General features: G+C 44.0%; 1 protein-coding gene across 2 annotated transcripts; it reads left to right on the forward strand.

The window, feature by feature from the left end:
- Nucleotides 1-480: 480 nt before the first annotated feature.
- Crls1 (cardiolipin synthase 1) lies at nucleotides 481-20,307 on the forward strand. Of its 2 annotated transcripts, none has more exons than XM_023718597.1 (7): nucleotides 481-618; nucleotides 2,596-2,733; nucleotides 7,315-7,444; nucleotides 14,410-14,495; nucleotides 16,103-16,171; nucleotides 18,059-18,150; nucleotides 20,193-20,307. In XM_023718597.1, exons 2-7 carry the CDS (start codon nucleotides 2,623-2,625, stop codon nucleotides 20,278-20,280), a joined length of 576 nt encoding a protein of 191 aa, XP_023574365.1. In that variant the 5' UTR covers nucleotides 481-618; nucleotides 2,596-2,622; the 3' UTR covers nucleotides 20,281-20,307. The 2 variants fall into 2 exon arrangements, with proteins under 2 accessions (XP_023574365.1, XP_004634341.1); XM_004634284.2 differs by having other exon boundaries at nucleotides 606-629.

The following is a 20,307-nucleotide window of genomic DNA, read 5'->3' on the forward strand; positions in this document are numbered from 1 at the left end:
CGGGGTCGGAGCCAGCCTTGGTGGTCCCGAGAGCCCACGCTCGCCCCTTCCTTGTGCACCCGGGTCGATAAAAAGTTTCCGTTCGCCTTCTTAAATCTATAATTTTGTGAATCGAGCCCCTTATGTGTAGGGCACAGAAAAGTGGCCAGGTCCTTGTGCGGGTTTGGTTCACCGTGCCGTGACCTGTGGTAACCATGTGCCTGAGGACGAAGGACAGTTACATAGTTTCGGTGGTAAACGACCCTGTGGCCCCGAGGTATAGAAAAGACAAAAACAAAAAACAAAAACAAAAAGCCACCCTTGATTAACGGAAGTACTGTATTTGCCCTCGTACCTGTTGAAACCCTTCCCAGGCAGAAGACGCCGGCGCGACCGTGTCTGGTCGGTTTTTGATGCCATGGTAGCACAGGGAGCAATTGTTACATCTTCAATTGTTAGGTGTGCAGTGGGCCCCTGCCCTGCCCGCTGCAGCGGGACAGCATGGGCTGAGGGGGCCTCTTCCTGGCAGGGGTCTCAGCTCCACCAGCAGCTAGAGCATGTTGGGGTTTGGTTGCTGGGCGCGTTGAAGCTGCCCTCATTCTGGCCCAAGTCCTTGCCGGAGCCGCAGTAGTTGGTCGAGTATGCCACAGGTTATCTGGTTGGGTAATCTGATCGATTAGCTCTCCTAATGTTAACTTTGAAACGTTTACAAATTTAATAGCTAAAACTGAATGCCATATTTCAACTGAAATCTTTTTTATGGCCCTCAGAACTTTCACTGTTCAGCAGTGCTCAGTTCTGTTTATTGAGGTGGAACAGTGTGACTGTTGGCAACCTCGGTGGCTCTTCCTCTTGATCTTTTGCTTTGTATCTGAACTGCTTTTCGCTTACCCCACTCCTGTGAGGTGCTACAAGACTGGGTCAATACTGTATTTGACTTTCTTCCTACTTCGGTGTAGTAAACAGACTTATCTTTTTTCCCCTCTGGACTCTGAGACACTCTGAACTTTGAATTTGAATTGAAGTGTATTCTAGTGGGTCTACTTTTAGTGAAAGGTCCCAGGATAGAGGTTTGTATTGCTGCTTTGGAAGGAAAAGTTTTAAGTAGGTCTAGCGCTTAGGGCGGCAGTATCCGCCACCTCCAGCAGCCACCGTGCCTTATACCCCTGAATTCAGGTGCTGTCTTTCTGGCTTCTATTTATAAACACAAACTTAGTATTTTTAGAGAATTCTTTTTCTTACAGAATGCCTCTTGGAACTTTATGTCTTTAGAAATGAACTCTGCCACTTTCTTTCCTAAATGGTTATTAATTGAAGGTTCAGGCAAGTTGGTTACTAATTTAAAGAGATATTAAGTAGGTTTAGTTCTTTGAAGGGAAAGTCCCACGGGGTGGAATTTGCCATGGAGGAAAACAGTCCAAGTTTTAGGGGGAGACGCCTACTTGCTGCCGTCTCTGTGCCCTGCTGTGCCGCTGTTGTAGCATCGCTAGGATGAGGCTTTCTGAAGTTGCAGTCACCCTCCCGCAATCAGATGCGGTTTGGGGAGAGGCACGGTCTTCAGCTCTGAGTGAGCCCTGTGAGTTCCAGCCTCTTCACAACTTGGCTCTAGACGAAGTTTGAGGAATCAGAGCCCCCATATGCCAGCTGTGGCAGTCTGCAGTTTGGGTGTCTTGATATTTCCATGGCTGTTTTGAACAGATTTACTGAATTTAGCCTTATGTTCAGTACTCACGTTTCTATCCCCATCTTCATTTTCTTCCAGCAGTTCTCTGACTTAGCAATGAGGTTACAGAATTAAGCCAGTTTCCCCTTCTCAGTCTTAACTTGCATAGATTCTTTTTATTTTCATGGGTATGTGTAGGGGAGGGAGAGAAGTTGTCGGCAATAAATGTTGCAAGCCAAAGGGAGGTTGATAATTTGGCCCTTTTTTTTTTTTTGACATTTTCTAGATTCTTATCTAGATCTGTTCAGAAGTTTCATTTCTGTGTGTTTTGTACTGGGAATTGAACTCAGCCTTAGACTCGCCAAGTTTTTGTGTGTGTTTTGAGATAAGGATTCGCTATGCAGTTCAGGCTGACCTTGAACTCACTGAGGTCCAGACTGGCCTCAAACTCTTGTCCTGCTTCAGCCTCCCAAGTGCTCCAGATTATAAGCATGTGCCATCACGCTTAGCAGAAGTAGCATTTTTAAAAGAATGTTGAGCAGAGGAGATAGCTCAGTGGAATATGGGTTTGCCTGGCAAGTGCAGGGTTCCGAGTTCAATCCCTGGTACCACCAAAAAAATTTAACAAAGTCTGTACTAAAGGCTTAATATGACTTTACATTGATTTAAGTGTTCTTTTCAGACCAGCGAGATAGCTCAGCGGACTAAGTGCCTGCTTAGGCAAGCAAAGGGACCAGCACTGGCACTGCATGCTCTGCCAGCCCCGGCGCACTGAGCAGGCCACTGAGTCTGGGTATGGTCACGCATGCCTGTAATCCCAGTGCTGGGGAGGCTGAAAACAGGAGGGTCACTACGATTCCAAACTGTAGTGAAACCCTGTACCAAATACATAAAAAATAAGTTGATTAATTAAATAAATAAAATAAATAAATTTTATTTTCTTTACATTTCAGTATGAAAATCCATGGACAATTCCAAATATGTTGTCAATGACAAGGATTGGCTTGGCCCCAGTTTTGGGCTATTTGATTATTGAAGAAGATTTTAATGTTGCACTAGGAGTTTTTGCTCTAGCTGGACTCACTGATTTGGTAAGTAGTAAATGTATTCTTGTTTTTCTTCCTTTCAAATCACAGGATCCCTACTATGCCCTGCAATAAGTAGTACAGCCTTAGTCAGCATTTCTCTGGAAGAAATCCTCAGGATGAATTTGATGTAGTATTTGGTGTGAGGACTTGTCTTTGGCAGCATCTGTGTGGGACTGTTCTTTATACAATCTAAGAGAAGAAGTGAGGGTTGTATGTGGCGGGGATGATTTTTCACTCTTGATTTTTAACTTCTTCATAAACAAAATACCCTTCGAAATTCCCAGTACTGGGCTGAGGAGAGGGCTCAGTGTAATAAGCGCTTCCCTGGCAAGTGTAAGGCCTGAGTTCAATTCCTAGTTCCGCCAAGAAAAAGAAATTCCCAATACCTGAGTACTTACTTTAGAGATAAAAATAATGGAAGCTACGAGACTTTTTCTGCTTGTTGTGGTAAAAATACTGTGACTTGCAAGAAGCTGGTTTTCCTAGAGGCAGAGGAAACGGAACTAGGTTGGGTGGGAGCTAGTGGAGACCACCGCTGTGCCCAGCTTGGTACTGCAGGAGGTGCCCCACAGATCTGGTCCCCAGTTCTCTCGTACCCTTCTGCCTGCCTGCGCAAAACCCTTGGTGGGGGATGGACGGTGGATCCCTTCTTCCTCCTGAGCCACAGTTGTCCACTCCAAGGAGAGGGCAGGGCTATTTATATGTTGGGAAAGTGATTTTATAGCAGACAGCTACATCACTTTTGTGGACGGACCTGCTGTCATCATGCATGGCATTATTTCTGTTGTACCATCTACTTGGTTTGTAAAAGGATTTGGAATGGCTGCTGAAAGTGCATGCCTTACATGAGCACTTGAGAAGTGGGGAAAAGGTAGAGGAAACATTTCAAATCAGGGCAGCGTTGGACTGTGGAGAGAGACACATGTACGTATCTTCTTACTCCGGGCTGAGACCCATGTGAGCACCTGGGCCAGCAATAACTTTGTGCCTCTTAAAAGCAATGTATGTTGGAAAAGCTTTGCTCCATGTTTGTTTAGTGAAAATAGAGAGAAACTAATTTCTTTTTTTTTTTTTTTTGACTGGGGATTGAATTCAGGACCTCCCACTTGCCAGGCAGGCACTTATTATGCCACTGAGCTATCTCCCTAGTCTGAGAAACTTGATTCTGTACAAATGAAAGTGCTTTGGCATTTTTGTAATGCCAGCTACTGGTTTTGAAGTCTGTAGCATTTTGAGCAATAGAGAATTAACTCAAGGGTTTGGAGGGAAAAAAAGAAGAACGTGTGCTGTATTTCATGGCACCTCAGATTGTGCAGCAAGTACAGCCTCTCAGATTAGCCCTCGCTCTCTCCAGAGGGCGCCATCATCTCTGCCCGGCTGCCACCCCGGTCCCTTTCATCTGTGCTGCTGTTATTTCTGAAGCCCAAAGAATTCCACTGATGACTAGTGTGGCCTCCAAGCTTTGGAAGGCTGCTATGCCGATAATAAAATATCCCCTAACAGCTGAGCTTTTTTAGCTACTGAATTTACCTTTTTCTTTTTATCTGCTAGTTTGTTTTGGGGGGCATTTAGCTTCCACATCATATGATGGCAGTGTTCTCTGAACTGGACAGCCCTTTAACAGATTTTCTAAAGGTTTAAGATGATTGTATGAAAACTTGAATTGCCTCCATATTTATTCCATGGAGGTTTTGATGCCTCCAGATTGGCTGCTGAGGCCAGGTATGGTGGTGCACTCCTGTAATCCTAGTACTCGGAAGGCTGAGGCAGGAGAATCACTGTGAGTTTGAGGCCAGCCTGGACTACAAAGCGAGTTCAAGACCACCCTGCACTGTGTAGTAAAACTCTGTCTCAAAAAGACAACAATAAAACACAAAAAACCAAATTAGCTATTGCGCAGGTGGCCCCCTTGCAGGGTGTGATTTGTACTGTGTGGGACAGTGCTGTGTGGGCCAACAGGAGTTAAGTTTAGAGGCAGTGCAGCTAGTGAGGAAGCTTACCTGGTCGAGAGCTGCAGGAAGCTTGTGTCTGGTGAAGTATGGAGTTGGAACAGATGGGTGTGGTAGTGCAGGCTGGCTTGGAACTTGCTTATATAAGCTCAGGCTGGCCTGGAATTCATGGCAGTCCTCCTGCCTTAGCCTCCTGAGTGCTGGGATTACAGGCCTGTGCCACCTCACTCAGCTTCAGGCCTGTTACTTCCTTTTTCTTTGTCTTTCCAGAAGCCAGGTGCCTGGAGGTCATGATGGGCAGTACTTGGAGTGAGACAGAGTTTAGAGGAAATAGCAGAATTTCTGATGTCTGCTACGTAGAGGCATCAAACAGATACTTGAGTGCAACAGTGTGTTATTGGAGGGAGTCCTCATTGCAGAGCAACAGACTGGGGGGTGCAGACATGGACAAGGCTGGGTGAAGTGTCTAGCCTGAAGTAGAAGAGAAAGGAGAGGGCAGAGAGACCAACCCATAGGAGTACTGAGTCTTTTAGGGGCAGTGCAGCTGATTAAAAAGGGTAGGAAGGGAGGGCCAGAGAGATAACTCAGTAGAATAAGCACCTGCCTGGCAAGGTGAGTTCAATTGCTAGTACCACAAAAAAAAAAAGGAAGGGAGAGAGTGAAGAATGTGCAGGAGAAATGAGGGGTGGGGTGCATATCACAGCAGGTGAAGGTTTTGGAGGAGCGACCAGAGGTGGCAGCGAGGTTGCACAGACACCGCTGGCTGGTGACATGGAAGTGCTGATGCTGACGATCTTTTTCTTCCCTCAAGGGAACTGCAGATTTGGTCGGGGGCTAGAATGAGTGGGGCTAGGAGGAATGAGGCAGGGGTGAGAAGAGAAGGCAGGTCCAGCAGGCAGCCATGGGGCTGCCAGGAGTACTGAGTGTCCACGCGAGATTCATGGGCACAAATGGGAAGTGAGCCCGGTCAGCTGCCTCATTCATGTGGTTTGTGAGCGGGCCTGACATGCAGGAGAGTCAGGTTGTGGGGGAGGAAGGAAGGGCGGCTACGCACAGTGGGTGTTTGCAGGGAATGGGGATACCTCCCGGAGCAGTGAGGACAGGGCGGTGATGGCGGAAAGTGGGGGGTTACGTTCCCTTTCACCAGAAACTGTACTGAAAGCTGGGCCTTCCAAGTCTCAGGCTGCCCATTCTAGGCACTTTCTGTTAAACAATATTTGGTCTAGTCTACTGAAGAAGAAAATAGAGCCAGGTGTGGTGGCACATGCTTGTAGTCCCAACACTTGGGAGGCTGAGGCAGGAGGATTGCCGTGAGTTTAGAACCAACCTGGACTACATGGTGAGACCCTTTCTCAACAAACAAGGGAGAGAAGAAGAGGGTAAAGTCTTCTTGTTGCAGTAGAATGAGAAAACTCAGGCTGTAAGAGGCCAGAGCTTGCCTAGTTTACAGAGCTAGTAAGGGACCGCAGGGCTGGAACCGGGTTTATGCTGCTAGAAGTCCCAGCTTCTTAACCCCTGTCCTGTGCCGCTGTTGCTTCCTTTAATACCCTGGAAAACTAGAGAGCTGGGGGACTTGGCCTGCAAAATAGACCATGTGTAATTGTGTCTCTGTTTTCTTAGAAATGGGAATAGAAAATGCAGACATATGTCGAAAGCATCAATTTAAATAAAATGCATAAAAGCCGGGTGGGGGCTGTGATAAGTCAGATTTGTCCGCAGTCTGGTGGGAACAGTCAGTTCTGGGGTTCAGTCCCTCTTGTGGCCCCAGCGTGACTGGCTCTTTCCCTTTTGGTTAGCAGGAGACCTGGATTTTTATGGGACATGTTATTACACGAATGTTGGCAACTAGTTATTATTTTTACAAGCTCTGGGAGACCAAATAAAACCAGGCTGTAGCCCCTTTGGCCACTAGCAGCTAGCTGTGACCTCTGCTTTTAAGTATAATTTGTTTCAGTAATAAGAAATGAAAGCAAGTAATTAGTAACATTTTAACTAGGGCAGATGCAGAGAATTTTTTTTTTTTTTTTTTTTTTAATCCAAGTACAAGTAGTGCAAACACAGTTAGAACATAGAATTACTGTTGGGTCAGCTACTGGAAAGAGATAATGGAAGCTCGGCGCTCTCTGTATGGTCACCCTTGCGAGCAAAAGCAGCTGTCCTGGCTGTAGTTAGAGTGGGCCAGCCCTGTCCGGCACACTTTCTGGGTTTTTTATGGGTACCTTATGTCTGAATTTGTGTCTTGGTTCTTCACATTAGGGGACACGGGAAAAGGGTAAGAAAAGAATAGAAGGCCTTGGGCAAAAAGAAAAAGTAAGGTGAAACTTTTCTGAACAGTTGTGAATTTAAAAGCTAAATGCATCACAAAGGAATGAAAAGGGGGAAAGAGGCCAGGGAGATGGCTCAGTAAAATAAGTGTTTACCTGGCAAATGCAAGGGCCTGAGTTCAATCCCCATTTCTGCAAAAAAAAAAAAAAAAAAAAAAAAAAAAAAAAAAAAAAAAAAAAAAAAAAAAAAAAAAAAAGACTTTAAGTTTGGCTCAGCAAAAGGGGGAAAGAAACAGAGTGTTGTATAAAAACTTCACGATATCTACTTTGTGCCTATCATGACGTTTATTAAAAAACACTTCTATTTTCAGTTGGATGGATTTATTGCTCGAAACTGGGCCAATCAAAAATCAGCTTTGGGAAGTGCTCTTGATCCACTTGCTGATAAAATACTTATCAGTGTGTTATATGTTAGCTTGACCTATGCAGATCTTATTCCAGGTAAGACCGCCACCACGCGTGATTTCGAATAGCATAGGGACAGCGACATGGGTCAGCTGAGGAACTGTTTTTTCTAATTTTAACCTGTTGAACTATTTGCTTATTTTAAAATTTGTGTCTTCGTTACAACTTGGAGAAGCAGTTTTCTGATTAAGATTGTTTAAATTGAAATATTTCACAGTTCCAATTCATGTTATTCTGGAATCTTTTGGTGCTATTTTATATAATTTTTAGTGCTCAGCATTTTGAAAACACTGTAGTCTAAGTATCTGTTTTCTTTATTAAATACAATTTAATCATAAAACTCTGAAATCCTGAAGCCACCTATAAAATTTCTCATCATTATTACTACACTGTTGCACAATTTGCAAATCATATATATAATGTGTATGTTTACTTTTTTTAACATTTTAGGATATTTTGATTTGTGTTCTGCATGTGTTTTACTGGTCTTTGTTTTTTGCTTCACCTGTTTCTCAATCAGTTTTTTCTCCTCAGAAAGATTAACTTCCTCCAAGAGTTTAGAGAAAGTGCTAGCCATGGTGCACTTAATCCTAGCTGCTTGGAAGGCTGAGGCAGTAACATCCCAAGTTCTAGGTTAACCTGACAGCCTAGCTAGATGCTGTCTTCAAATAAAATATAAAAAGGGTTGCTGATGTAGCTCGGTGGTAGAGCACCTGCTTAACATGGGTACCATCCTTAGCACTGAAGGAAAACCAAAAGGTTACAAAAAGGACCTGAGAAGCAGGAACTGCCTTGTGGCCCTTGGGTGTCACTGTTGACATTTGGTAGGAAGAGCACAGGGCTGTGGCAGTCTGGTGTGGTCTCTCTCTTCAGACTTGAGGGTCTCTCTCCCCTACCTTTAGTCCTCTTGAGTTTTCAAACCACATTTTATGTGCTGATCTGAAAGACAGAAACAATACACACACACGATTGGGGGTTGATACTGTCATTCTGCTTATAAATTATTTTTAGAGAAAACCTACAGAACATTCTTTTGACATTCAAAATTCAGTGTTTTGTAAGTGTGTATGTCTTCACCCCTCTAATCTGTTAGCTACACTTTTATTCACTGTGTTGTCTCATTATTTCTAGGTTTTTGGTATGTTGTACTTTCTGTTCACTGTCATCTGTGTTTGATCTCTTTTTCCACACTCCCATGCTTTCCTTTCCGCTAAGTGCTCCTCCTGAGGTTTTTAATTCTGTTTTCTTTTGGGTGTTTTGCTTTTGTCTTTTCCCCAGTTTTCTTTAGAAGGGCGTGGTGTGGCAACAGATGTTGAGGTGGTCCGAGCATCTGAGCTGTCAAGGGCCTGGGGTGTGGTTCGGCGGTAGAGCGCTTGCCTGAGGGGCACAGGACCCTGAGCCTGATTACTGCACCCTGAGCAACAGAAACAGCAGAATAAAATAAAATGTATTGTAAAATAAATATTTTATTCTCCACATGATTGACGTGACCTGGGTGTAGTTTTCACCTGTGGATCGTTTTCTCTCAGAATGTAGAAGATTCTCTTCTACAGCCTTCCAGACTCTGTCTTGAGGTCTCATGCAGTTCTGATTCTTTATATGTAATTGTGTTTTATATTGGAAATCTTTGTGGATTTTTGTCTTAGTTGATTCTATTTTTTTTTCTAGAAAACTACTTTCTAGTTGCTTACATGGATACCCAATTATTCCAACACCTTTTATTTTAAAATTCTTTGTGATGGTTGAGTCTCCCCGCCACACGTTTCTTTGTACCAGCAACCACTTTTAATATTACTTGGCTAAAAGTCTTAATATATGTTAAGAACAAATTCTACCTTGGATATTCTTAGCCTTTTCCAATTGTAAGTTCTAGAAGTAACAGTTTGCTTTCCCCAGAATCAGCAGTTCTGTAGAAAAACACTATGTGTGTGCCTGTGTGATTTGGACTGGGATTGCATTGACTTTGAAGACTATTTAGAAGAAGTAACCTTTTTACAATAAGCCTTCCAAACCACAGGTCTTTGTGTCTCAGAGTTGCATAATTTTCTCTGGAGAGGTAATACATTTCTTTTGACAGATTTATTCTTATGTAGTTCGTAGGTCTTGTTACTCCTATAATTGGTGGTTTTTAAATTTTTATTTTATAATGTCATTTTTATAATGTTGATTTATGTGGCTAGCAAAACTTGCTCAAATATAAATTCTGTCGAATTTTCAGCATCCTCAGTTATGAACTGTACTGTACTTTTCTGATCCTCCTGCCTTTTGTTATATCACTGTCTCACACTATATTATAATGTATTTATTGCTGTCTTACACTGTATGATACAGTGGCCTCTGTCTTTTTCCCAGTCTCACAGAGAAAGCTTTTAACCTTTCATGATTGAAGAGGTTCCTATAGTGTTTTTACTTTTATGACAGGGTCCTGCTCTGTAGTTTGAGCTGGCCTTGAACTCACTCTGTAGCTCAGGCTGGCCTCCCCTCCAAGTGCTAGGGCAATAGTCGTGTGTACCATGCTTAGCATTGTGTATGGGTTTTGTACAGTTCTTCAGCTGGGAGTTGGGTCAGAGGATTTTTACCTTTTTTTTTTTTTTTTTACTACACGTCTGCAGTGTACAGCAATTCATTCCTTATGGGGATCTTCTGGGTAGTCTTAATTCTTAAGTTCCCTTTCTCTGCTCTCCCTCCTTCTCTACTCCATCCCTCTTGTCTGAGATTTTTGCAACCAGATATTAAATACTGTTTTGAATGTTATCATGAGTAAATCAGTTTTTTTTTTCCTTTCAGCTGTTAATGTGTAAATTGAATTAATGATTTTCTTTTTCTTTTTTCTTTGGCATTACTGATTTTCAAGTATTCAAATAACCTACATTCCTAGTAATAAATCCAACTTGCCACAGTGTAGTATAAAGATATTACTGGACTTGATTCAGTTGTATTTCATAGAAAATTTTATATCCAGATTCACAAGATTGGCTTAGAATTCACCAAATATCCTTCTAGTTTATGGTAGCTTCAGGGTGGGCGTGTAGGTTACACCCTAGGATTTCCCAAGGATTGTGGCGTCCCAGTTTATAGGACACAGTTTACTTGGGCAAGGCCATTGGGTGCTGCTCCACTCCCTTGTTCAGGTGAAAACTGTCCTCGTAAAACAAATTAGGGAGGGATTGCTTGGGATTTTGTTTATTCTTTCAGTCTTGGGAGGTGTTTGAGATTGTAGTTATTTTCAGTTTTGACAGAGATTTTGGTCAGTTGTCCAGTATATTTTTCTAGGTTGATTCATTTTTCTTTGTTACTAGATAACTCAGGCTCATCTTTTGACCATTTTGTAATTTGTGATTTGTTTTAGGAATTTGGCCCTTTCATTTGTATGATAAAAATGACATCATTGGGGCCGGGCCTGAGTTGAATCCCCAGTTCTGGAAAAAAAAAAAAATGACATAAACTTTATAATTTATTAAGTTTTTACTTCTCTTTCTTTGGTGTGTGTGTGTGACTGGAGACTGAATCTAGGGTGCTCTATCCCTTAATTACGTCTTTAGCCCTTTCGGTGTTTTGAGACAGTCTCACTGTAGAGTCGAGGCTGGCATTGAACGTGACCCTTCTGCCTCAGCCTCTCCAGTGGCTGGGATTATAGGCCTGTGCCACTGCATATGGATTGAGATTCTTTTGATCAGTTTTGTCTAGTAGAAATAAACAGCCATGTATGTAATTAAAAATAAGAAATACTAATGTGTATATATATATATATATATATATATATGAATGAAAAAGGCCAGGGTGATGGCTCAGTATAATAAGTGCTTGCCTGGCAGGTGCAGGGTCCTGAGTTCAATCCCTGGTACCACAAAAAAAGAAAAAAGAAATACTATGGCTTTGAATGCCAGAGCTTGCCTGGCACTTGCTGTACCTCCCAGTTCTGACCGGCTGCATGTTAGCTGCCCACCCAGCAGCTGCATGCAGCTCCTGTAGTGCTGCAGCTGTTCTGGCTGCTGTCTTAGCTGGCGCCTCTCAGCTGTCTAAGGTTTGCGTGGACACCTATTTTTGTCCTCTGAGCTCAGCCTTACACTCCCTGTGTGTTGATCTTAGTGCTTTGGTCAATTGTCCAGTATATTTTTCTAGCCCGTTTTCCTCCAACATATCTGGTTAATAATAAATATTTCTTATCCTGGGGGGGTAGCTCATCGGAAGAGAGCTTGTCTAGCTGAAGGCCCTGGGTTTGATCAATAGCACCACAGAATGATAATTAGTTAGCTGAAGTGATGCACCACATACCTGTAACCCCAGAACTGGGGTAGCTCATCGGAAGAGAGCTTGTCTAGCTGAAGGCCCTGGGTTTGATCAATAGCACCACAGAATGATAATAAGTTAGCTGAAGTGATACACCACATACCTGTAACCCCAGAACTCTGGGAGGCTGAGGCAGGGGGATCAAAAGTTCAAGCATAACCCAGACAACAGAATGACTTGGCAAGACACTGCCTAAAAATAGAGTGGAATAGAATGGAATGGGGTGGAGTGGCGTGGCATGGAGTGTAGAAAAGAGAGTACAGAGTAGAATAGAATAAAGAATAGAGAGTGAATAGGAGAGAATAGAATAAGTGAGGAACGGGGGGGGGGGCGGGGCGTGTAGCTTAGTACAGTACCCCAGACTCAATTCCCATTCCCATTTCTTAATTTGTTGTCAGTGTAGGGAGATTTCCTAGGTATCTTTCTGTTAGTGATTTCAAGCCTAATAACCATATTTTTTTCTAGTTGTCATATACTGAAAGAACATGCCCTGTGATTTTAGTCTTTTGGCCTGGGAAATCAGAATTTTATAAACATTCCAGCTGTGCCTCAGGTGCTTGTGTATCATGCAGTGCTTGGTTGTGATGTTCTGTGTGTCTGTCAGGTCAAGCTTCTAATTCTGTGTGTATCTTTACTGACTTTCTCCCTTTTAAGCTGCTGGTTCTGTCAGCTGTGGGGAGACTGTGTTAATGTTCCCATGTGTTTAGTTTTCCACAGTCAGTAATATTTGCTTTTTCTCTTGGAGTCATACCATTAAGTGCATAGAAATTGTATCCTCCCAGTGAATTGAATGTTTGATTATGAAGTGACCCCCTGGGAAGTTACAGGTGGTCACATGAGTGCAGAAATGCTGAAGGCTAGTTCATGGGGCTGTGCTGGAGCCTGGAGCACTGTCCCAGCCCAGTCCGAGTCCCATAGGCCTCCATTCCTGCAGAGAGACCCCATGCTGTATGGTCACCATACACGGACTTCAGTTCTCATGATTTTGTTGCTTTTTAATGTATAATTGCTGTTAGCTTTCACCAGCTGGTGATTGCTAAAAAGTTTGTTTTGTAGGTTAGAAAATGCTTTTCAAAATCAGGGGTTGCAGTTTTCTAGCTTGGCTGATACAGTCTTGTCTTTTAACTCCAACTGTTGTCACTCAGGTGCACAAGCAGAGGGCTTAGCTAGCATCAGCACTTACTATCACAGCTATGGTGGCAGTGATTGGAAGGTTGAAGGGTGAGCTTCAGGCTCACACTGCAGAGTCCATGTAATGTCAGCAGAGAGGACAACAAGTGCAGCCTCCAGGGACTCGTGAAAGAGTTGTGTGACAGTATTATGGAAGACGTGGATGTGCTGCTTTTGTTTTAGCAATTGTAACAATTTGAACTGAGTGAACTCATTTGAACAGGGGATTTTCCCCTCACTTTCAGGTTTCTTTTAAACAAAGGTGTAGGCTCATAGTTAAAGCTTCTGTAGCACACGCACGCAGACAGGCCAAAAGAAGAGGTCTGTGCCATGCCTGCCCGGCTCAGCTGGGAGCAGGTCCTGTGGCTGCAGTGCAGACTGTGAAAGTCTGGAGTGTAGGCTGAGCGTCCCTAGTGTTAGTAGGTTCTGAAAGCTTGAGATTTTAGCTAGGCATAGTGGCACATGCCACTTGGCTGGCTGAGACAGGAGGATTGCAGTGAGTTCAAGGCCAACCTGAATTACAGAGCAAGACCCTGTCTCCAAAAAAAAAAAATAAAGTTGGATTTTTGATACTGGATTTTTGGATTAGAGGTGCTTAATGGGTAAAGTCTATGCAGATATTTCAAAAATGAAAAAATGCTGAAATTTGAAAACTTCTTGTCCAGGTACTTTGCATAGGGTGTATTCAGCCCATAATAAGAAGGCTGTTGACAAATTGGGTTCATTGATTGCCTTGGCAGGGAGAAAAACAGGAGTTGCCTAGGTAGGAACTGGCTGGATGAGAAAATATTTCTCTTTTTTAAGGCCTGAGAGATAGCTCAGTAGCATAAGCATCTGCCTGGCAAATGGAAGGTCCTGAGTTTGATCCCTGGTACTGCAAAAAAAAAAAAAAAAAGAAGATGATGGTGATGATTTTTCTTTCTCTACCAGTTCTACATATAGTAAAATTTACTCTTCAGAAAAGGCTAAAATGTAGAAACAAACCACAGGAGACTTCAGAAAACTTTAAGTCTTCCAAGCCTTATTTCCTTTCATTTAATCCTAAGAGCAAGGTGATTTTTCCAAATTCATAAAGCTGTGGGAGTAAAAAGGGAGAAAAGGGTGGGAAGGACCATGGAGAGCAGACATCAGTATTTGCAGATTGATAGTGTATAACTTATAATAATAGCTTCTAAATATTTCAGAGTGTGTGCAGGAAAAACAAGTGAAAGAGGCGAGAAGACCCCCAAAGCCCTGGTCAGATGCATCGTTTTCTTTTCTTTTTTGGCACTGGGACTAGAACTTGGGACCGTGTGCTTGCCAGGCCGGGCACTTAGGCCACTGAGCTATTTCCCCAGGCTGGATGCTTCAGTTTCCTTAAAAACAGTGTAAAGACCAGTGCTTCACCTTAAGGACCCTGACTATCACGATGAGATTGTCACTTCTGGGAAGCATCAGTTTATGGTAAAGCTAAACGAGGGGAAACGAGACTTTCTGAAGTCATAGTGTATGTTAGTAATCTTCAGAATCCTCAGTAAAGTTATTTTGTATTTGATTTTCAGTTCCACTTACTTATATGATAATTTCAAGAGATGTAATGTTGATTGCTGCTGTTTTTTATGTCAGATACCGAACCCTCCCAACACCGGTGAGTTTATTTCAAAAACATACTCTTTTAATTTGTATAGCTAAGGAAAAATAAATATTTTCTGTTATGTACTGTTTTACTTTTGGGGACTAACTTATGGCAGGTTGTTTTTTTTTTAACTCATCAAAATTTAAAAGTTAACTGCCCTTCTATTTGAATTACATTCTCAGGGGCTGGGGAGATAACTCAGTGGTCTAAGCGCCTGCCTGGCAAGTGCAAGGACCCGGGTTCAATCCCTGGTACTACATGCTATGCTGGCCTCCTGCCAAGCCAGCCACTGAAACCAGGCATGGTGATACATGCCTATAATCTCAGCGCTGGGGAGGCTGAGACAGGAAGATCACTATGAATCTGAGCTGCGTAGTGAGACCCTGTACCAAATAAATAAATGATTTTTTTAATGCAAATTTAAAAATTTTTTTTAAAAACATTTATTTATTTATTTATTTATTGCGTGTGTGTGTGTGTGTGTGTGTGTGTGTGTGTGTGGCCAGCTCAGCCCACCAGGGGGCAGGGCTGGCTGGCATGTGGTGCTGGGGGATTGAACCATGGTCCCTGTGCTTTGCCAAGCTTGTTCCAAGTAGGTGCTTTAGACCACTGAGCCATCTCACCAGCCCCTTAAAAATTTTTTTACATTCTCAGTTATTTAGTAAACCACCATGCATGGTGGTGTATTTATGTTTTAAGCCCCTCTGCGGATGACACATGATACCCAGCCCTGCTGGGCTTCACCCCTAGCAGGACTCCAGACCTTGTTGTCTTAGCCTTTACTACAGATTATATATAACTGGTTGATTTGCTTATATTTCATTGGTCTGTTGCATAATAAGCTTTTTGATTCTAGTCCACTGAAAATAGAGCAGTATTTTTCATTTTGGTTTAACATAAAAGAAAATAAAGAGCTTGGCATCCTCTACCTGTGGTGGGACGCACCTATAATCCCAGCATTTGGGAGGTTGAGGTTGGACTGCAAATTTGGGGGCAGCCTTGGGCTACCTTCTGGTAATGAGACCCTGTCTCACAAAAGCAAAATATACTGGGATCTAGATTTGTTTTTCTGAATAAAGTTGTGGCAAGAAAAAAAACTAAAGGAAAAAAAAATACTGTGATCAAGCCAACCTTACAATAGCTGTTGCATTAGAATTTTGGGCCAGGGAGATAGCTCAGCAGACTAAGCGCCTGCCTAGCAAGAGCAGGGACCAAAGCCCCAACACCACAAGCCATGGCAGCCCTGCCCCAGGCGCTCCGAGCCAGGCCACCGACTGGACATGCTCCCCATGCCTGTAATCCCAGCTCTGGAAAGACTGAAAACAAGAGGACCACTGTGGTCTGAGCTGCGTAGTGAGACCTTGTACCAAATACATTAAAAAAAAAATAGAGCTTTAGAAAAATTATACATTTTAAAGAATAATTTTCAGTAACCTCATGATTTATGAAGACTGTAGACTGCACTTACTTCACATCACAGGATGCATGGAAAGACCTTTCTAGCATGAGGCCAGGCATGTGCTAAGCACCCAGGACCTGTTACCTACATGTAATAACAAGGTATTTGATTGAAATTTAAGCAATAAATTGAAACCATCTTTTTTTTTTCCTTCTGCCAGCGAACACTAGCTAAATATTTCAATCCTTGCTACGCTACTGCTAGGTTAAAACCAACATTCATCAGCAAGGTAAGAGACATGTAGTATATTTTAAGTTATTCTAGGTGGATTTTTATTATAATGAATTTGAACTTCAGTCAGCAGCAGCTGAAAGTGCACTGATTAATGCATTGACTACTGGGGCTTTCGAGTGGGGCAGGGCAGAAAATGTAATTGCATGTTGTCACCCGCTCAGAGGACGCAGCAGACCTGGATTGCCTTGCGTTGGTCTGCAGGCTGAAGCCCTGACGCTGTAACAGGTTGAGAACCAGAAGGAGGCTGAATGTAATTGCTTCTTGATTAAAGCTCACCGAGTAGGAAGCATCTGGTTTTATTGCCTCCTGCCCTGGCCTGAAAACACCATGTTCAAGGCCTTTCACTTTTAAGATTGAATGTGGAAAGCCCTCAGTGGAAAGGGCTTCCTCACTAACCAGCTGCCGCTCTTGGTTATCCGTTCTGTTTTCCTGAGTCTTGGTCAGGACAGTGACTGTGTCAGTTTCTGAACACACACAGAACGTGCTGGTAGTGCCTGCTGAGGCGTGCACTGGGGCTTTCCTTCACAAACCTGATTCTTTCCCATGATTTGAACCGAATCAGATTCAGTGGTTAGGTCCAATGTTGGCCTTCTGGGGAAGCTTCATGTAATTGACAAGCCAAGGTGCCAGTCTTTGTTTTTTCAGTAGTCTTCATAAGCTTGTTCAGGTCACCTCAGAGTCCTATCCCTTGGGGCAGAAATTTAGCAGGTTGGGGGCATGGTCATCTTAGGGACAGAAGAGCCACTGCCTTTATACAGAGACTCCTGAGGGTGATTTCTTCCACATGTGTAAAACGTGCTTGACCTTCAGGCTCCTGTTTGTGTCAAGTACAGCAGTTTGTAGCACTAGAGAAGGTGGCTTGTGGAGGGTCAGATGCATCAGACACCTTTGTTCTCATAAATTGTGTCATTTTCCACTTTCTCTTGGTTTGTGGACACAGGATTTCGTTGTATAGCTCAGTGCTATGTACTCCAGGTTGGCCTATGGCAGACCTCCTGCCTCAGCCTCCCCAGTGCTGGGATTATAACCACCACACTCGGCTGTGTGATTTACTTCCAGAAACAAAATGGGATTCCTGTCATTGGGGTGCAGCCAGGTGATAGAAGCCCAGTGCTGCTGTGCACCCATGAGGACCCCTAGTGCGAGTCCCCACCCTGCACAAGTGCCACGTCAGTCCTGTCTCCCGGCACTGTCTCTTAGGGCAGGGAGACCTCCGTATTTCCCCCAGGCTCTCCTGTGGAGAGGAGTGCAGTTCAGTGTTCTGGTCTCACAGGGCTTGGCAGCCGTGAGGGAAAAACACCAGAAAGTATGGGCTGTAGGTTTGGTTCTGTAGTCTGCTGTGACTGCAGACCAGTCACCTACATCATCTCACCTAGGAAGAGCCACCTCATATTCACAAGGCTGCTTTAATGGGCCACTAGAAAAAATAGAGGAAAGAAGCCAAATGTGGTGGTGCACCCTTGTAATCCAAGCCACTCAGGAGGCTGAAGCAGGAGGATCCTAAGTTTGAGGCCAACCCAGGCAGTATAGCAGCACTCTCTCTTTCTCAGTATGAAATGAAAGGGGGCCTGGCTTCTAGCTCATCAATAAAAATTAGATTCAGCCCCAGCACCATGCAGTGTGTGGCGGGAGGTACTGCAGCATTACTGAATTATTCATGGCAATTCAAAATAGTGGTCACGTGTATTTCCTGGTAGTTGTCACCACCGTCACTAGAGGGCAGCTGTGGAGATGGGGCAACCCTGTGAATGAGACCTGTCTGGCAGGGATGCCGTTTGTCCTCCAAATGTGCCGGGTGTGTTGGGTAGACTGTACCTTTGTCCAAGAGCTTGAACAAGATCCAGCTGGTGCCATCCATTGTAACTTCTTTCTCTCTTTAAAGGTGAATACAGCGGTCCAGTTAATCTTGGTAGCAGCTTCTTTGGCAGCTCCAGTTTTCAACTATGCTGACAGCATTTATCTTCAGATACTGTGGTAAGTTAAGTGTTACTCTTTGAGAGTCAGCACAGTGGCACATGGTGACAGTCAAGTGTTTAATGCACACTCGGGGCCCAGAGCTGTGGTTGATGCTGGTACCCTTCTTCAGATGCTTCCTACCAAGTATGAAATGTAGAAGTCGGCTTTCACGAAATTTAAGAGGAAAGAGAACTGCTAATGTGTCCGGGTTCTGGGTAGGAAGAGGTGGGATAATTTTAGGAAGGAAGCAGCACTGATGCTGTGGGGGTGGGATAGGTGGGCTTTATAGAGGAAGAGGCTGATGGAGGTACCAGGTGAAGGCAGGTCCATAGCAGTTGGTATAGGGGGCTGGTGGTAGGGAAGGGGAGACCATCCAAGTGCAGGGGGAGAATAGAAGGGACAGAGTGTGAATCTTATTTTAGTACACTAATTGCTCATTTATACTTTTAGCAGCTTGTCACTTCCAGCTGGGCGTGGTAGCACATGTCTGTAATCCCAGTACTTGGGAGACTGAGGCAGGGGGATAGCCATGAGTTCGAGGCCAGCCTGGGCCACATAATGAAACACTGTCTCAGAAGAAGAAAAAAAAAGCAAGTGCAGGAACCTGCGTTCAATCCCCAACACCACATGCTGCACTGGCCCCACCCACAGGCACACTTAGCTGTCCACTGAGACCAGGTGTGGTGGCGCACACCACTGTAATCCCAGCACTAGGGGGACTGAAAACAGGAAGATCACTACCAGTCCAATCTGCATAGTGAGACCCTATACCAAATACATAAAAAAAAGAAAAAAAGCACTTCCTGCACTTGTGTTCACGGGTTTATGCTCAGCAGGAGGGTAAGCAGGGCAGTGGCGCCCGAGGCAGCATGCCTGAGGCAGTATGCCGGATAGTCTTCAAAGGCTGTGTGACACAGGATACCGTCCTCTGAGCAGTGTGGACAAAAACATACACGGGGCTAACAGCCCAGTGAGCCAGTCACCACCCTGCGTGGTCATGGGCTCTGCCCTGTCTGTGGCAGTAGGAGGCTGAGAATGAAATGAAAACCCAAGACACCTAGAATAATGTCAAGGTAAAGATGGTAGTTGCTAGTGTTGCCATTAATTTATATGGATTATTAGCTAAATTTTGTTTAATGTCACCAATTTCCAGAAAAGCTGTATAATTAGATTTTTTTTTTTTAATCTAGTAGTTAAAAAAGTATACCACCAGCCTGTTAGTCAGTTTTCCCCATCACGTGGACACAGCATCGATGCTTGCAACTTCAAGGAGAAGTTTAATTTTAGTCGAGGGTTACAGACCATGGTCAGCCGGCTCCAGGGAGGAAGGCATGGTCGGGGCAAAGCAGTTTCTGTCATGGTGGCCAGGAAGCAGAGAAGGGAGGAGCGGGGGTAGGAATGAAAGTGTGAGGTCACAGCTGGGAGCTGCCCCACCTCCCAGTAGGCCAGCTTTGTCTTTGTGGTGAAGGGACCTTCCACAAACCACTCATGCCTGCATCAGTTGTGATTTACTCGGGCCAGGGCGATGGTGGCATAAGCACCCGCCTGGCAAATGCAAGGTCCTGAATTCGATCCCCGGTACCACAAAAAAACAAAACAAAACAGTCTTGATTTAATCCATCACACAGCCTGTTTGCTTTTTTTTGGCAGAACCAGGGATTAAACTCAGGCCCTTGCGCTTGCCAGGGAAGCGCTTACTCCGCTGAGCCATCTCCCCCCCCCCCTTTTTTTAAATGTATTTTAATACAGGGTGGACAGGGTCTCACTACAAAGATCAGACTCTTAGTGATCCTGTTTTCACCTCCCAAGCACTGGAATTACAGATACATCACCATGCCCAGGCTCAGTCCTGTCTCAGCGCACCCCAGGGACAGGGCTGGCACAACACACCCGGGATTCAACCCCCGAACCTGCGCTCTACCTAAGCAGGCGCTTTAGTCTGCTGAGCTATCTGGCTGGCCCTGTTTTGCCTTTTTAATAGTTGTTTGTTTTTTTTTAATGTATTTCTCGCTGGTTTATAGTGTTGAGAGTGAATTATTTTATCTTTGCTTCCTTAAAAGGTGTTTTACAGCTTTCACTACCGCTGCTTCAGCTTATAGTTATTACCATTATGGTCGGAAAACTGTTCAGGTGATCAAAGACAGATGAAAGCCACCGTCACATTAGCAGGGAAGC

The sequence above is a fragment of the Octodon degus genome, unplaced genomic scaffold (genome assembly GCF_000260255.1).
Source record: "Octodon degus isolate 3935 unplaced genomic scaffold, OctDeg1.0 scaffold00060, whole genome shotgun sequence".
Taxonomy (NCBI): Eukaryota; Metazoa; Chordata; class Mammalia; order Rodentia; family Octodontidae; genus Octodon; species Octodon degus.

Coding starts and splice junctions, on each gene's coding strand:
- Crls1 (XM_004634284.2), top strand. Junction 16,172..18,058: donor AACCAACATTCATCAGCAAG/GTAAGAGACATG, acceptor CTCTCTTTAAAG/GTGAATACAGCGGTCCAGTT. Junction 18,151..20,192: donor ATTTATCTTCAGATACTGTG/GTAAGTTAAGTG, acceptor CTTCCTTAAAAG/GTGTTTTACAGCTTTCACTA.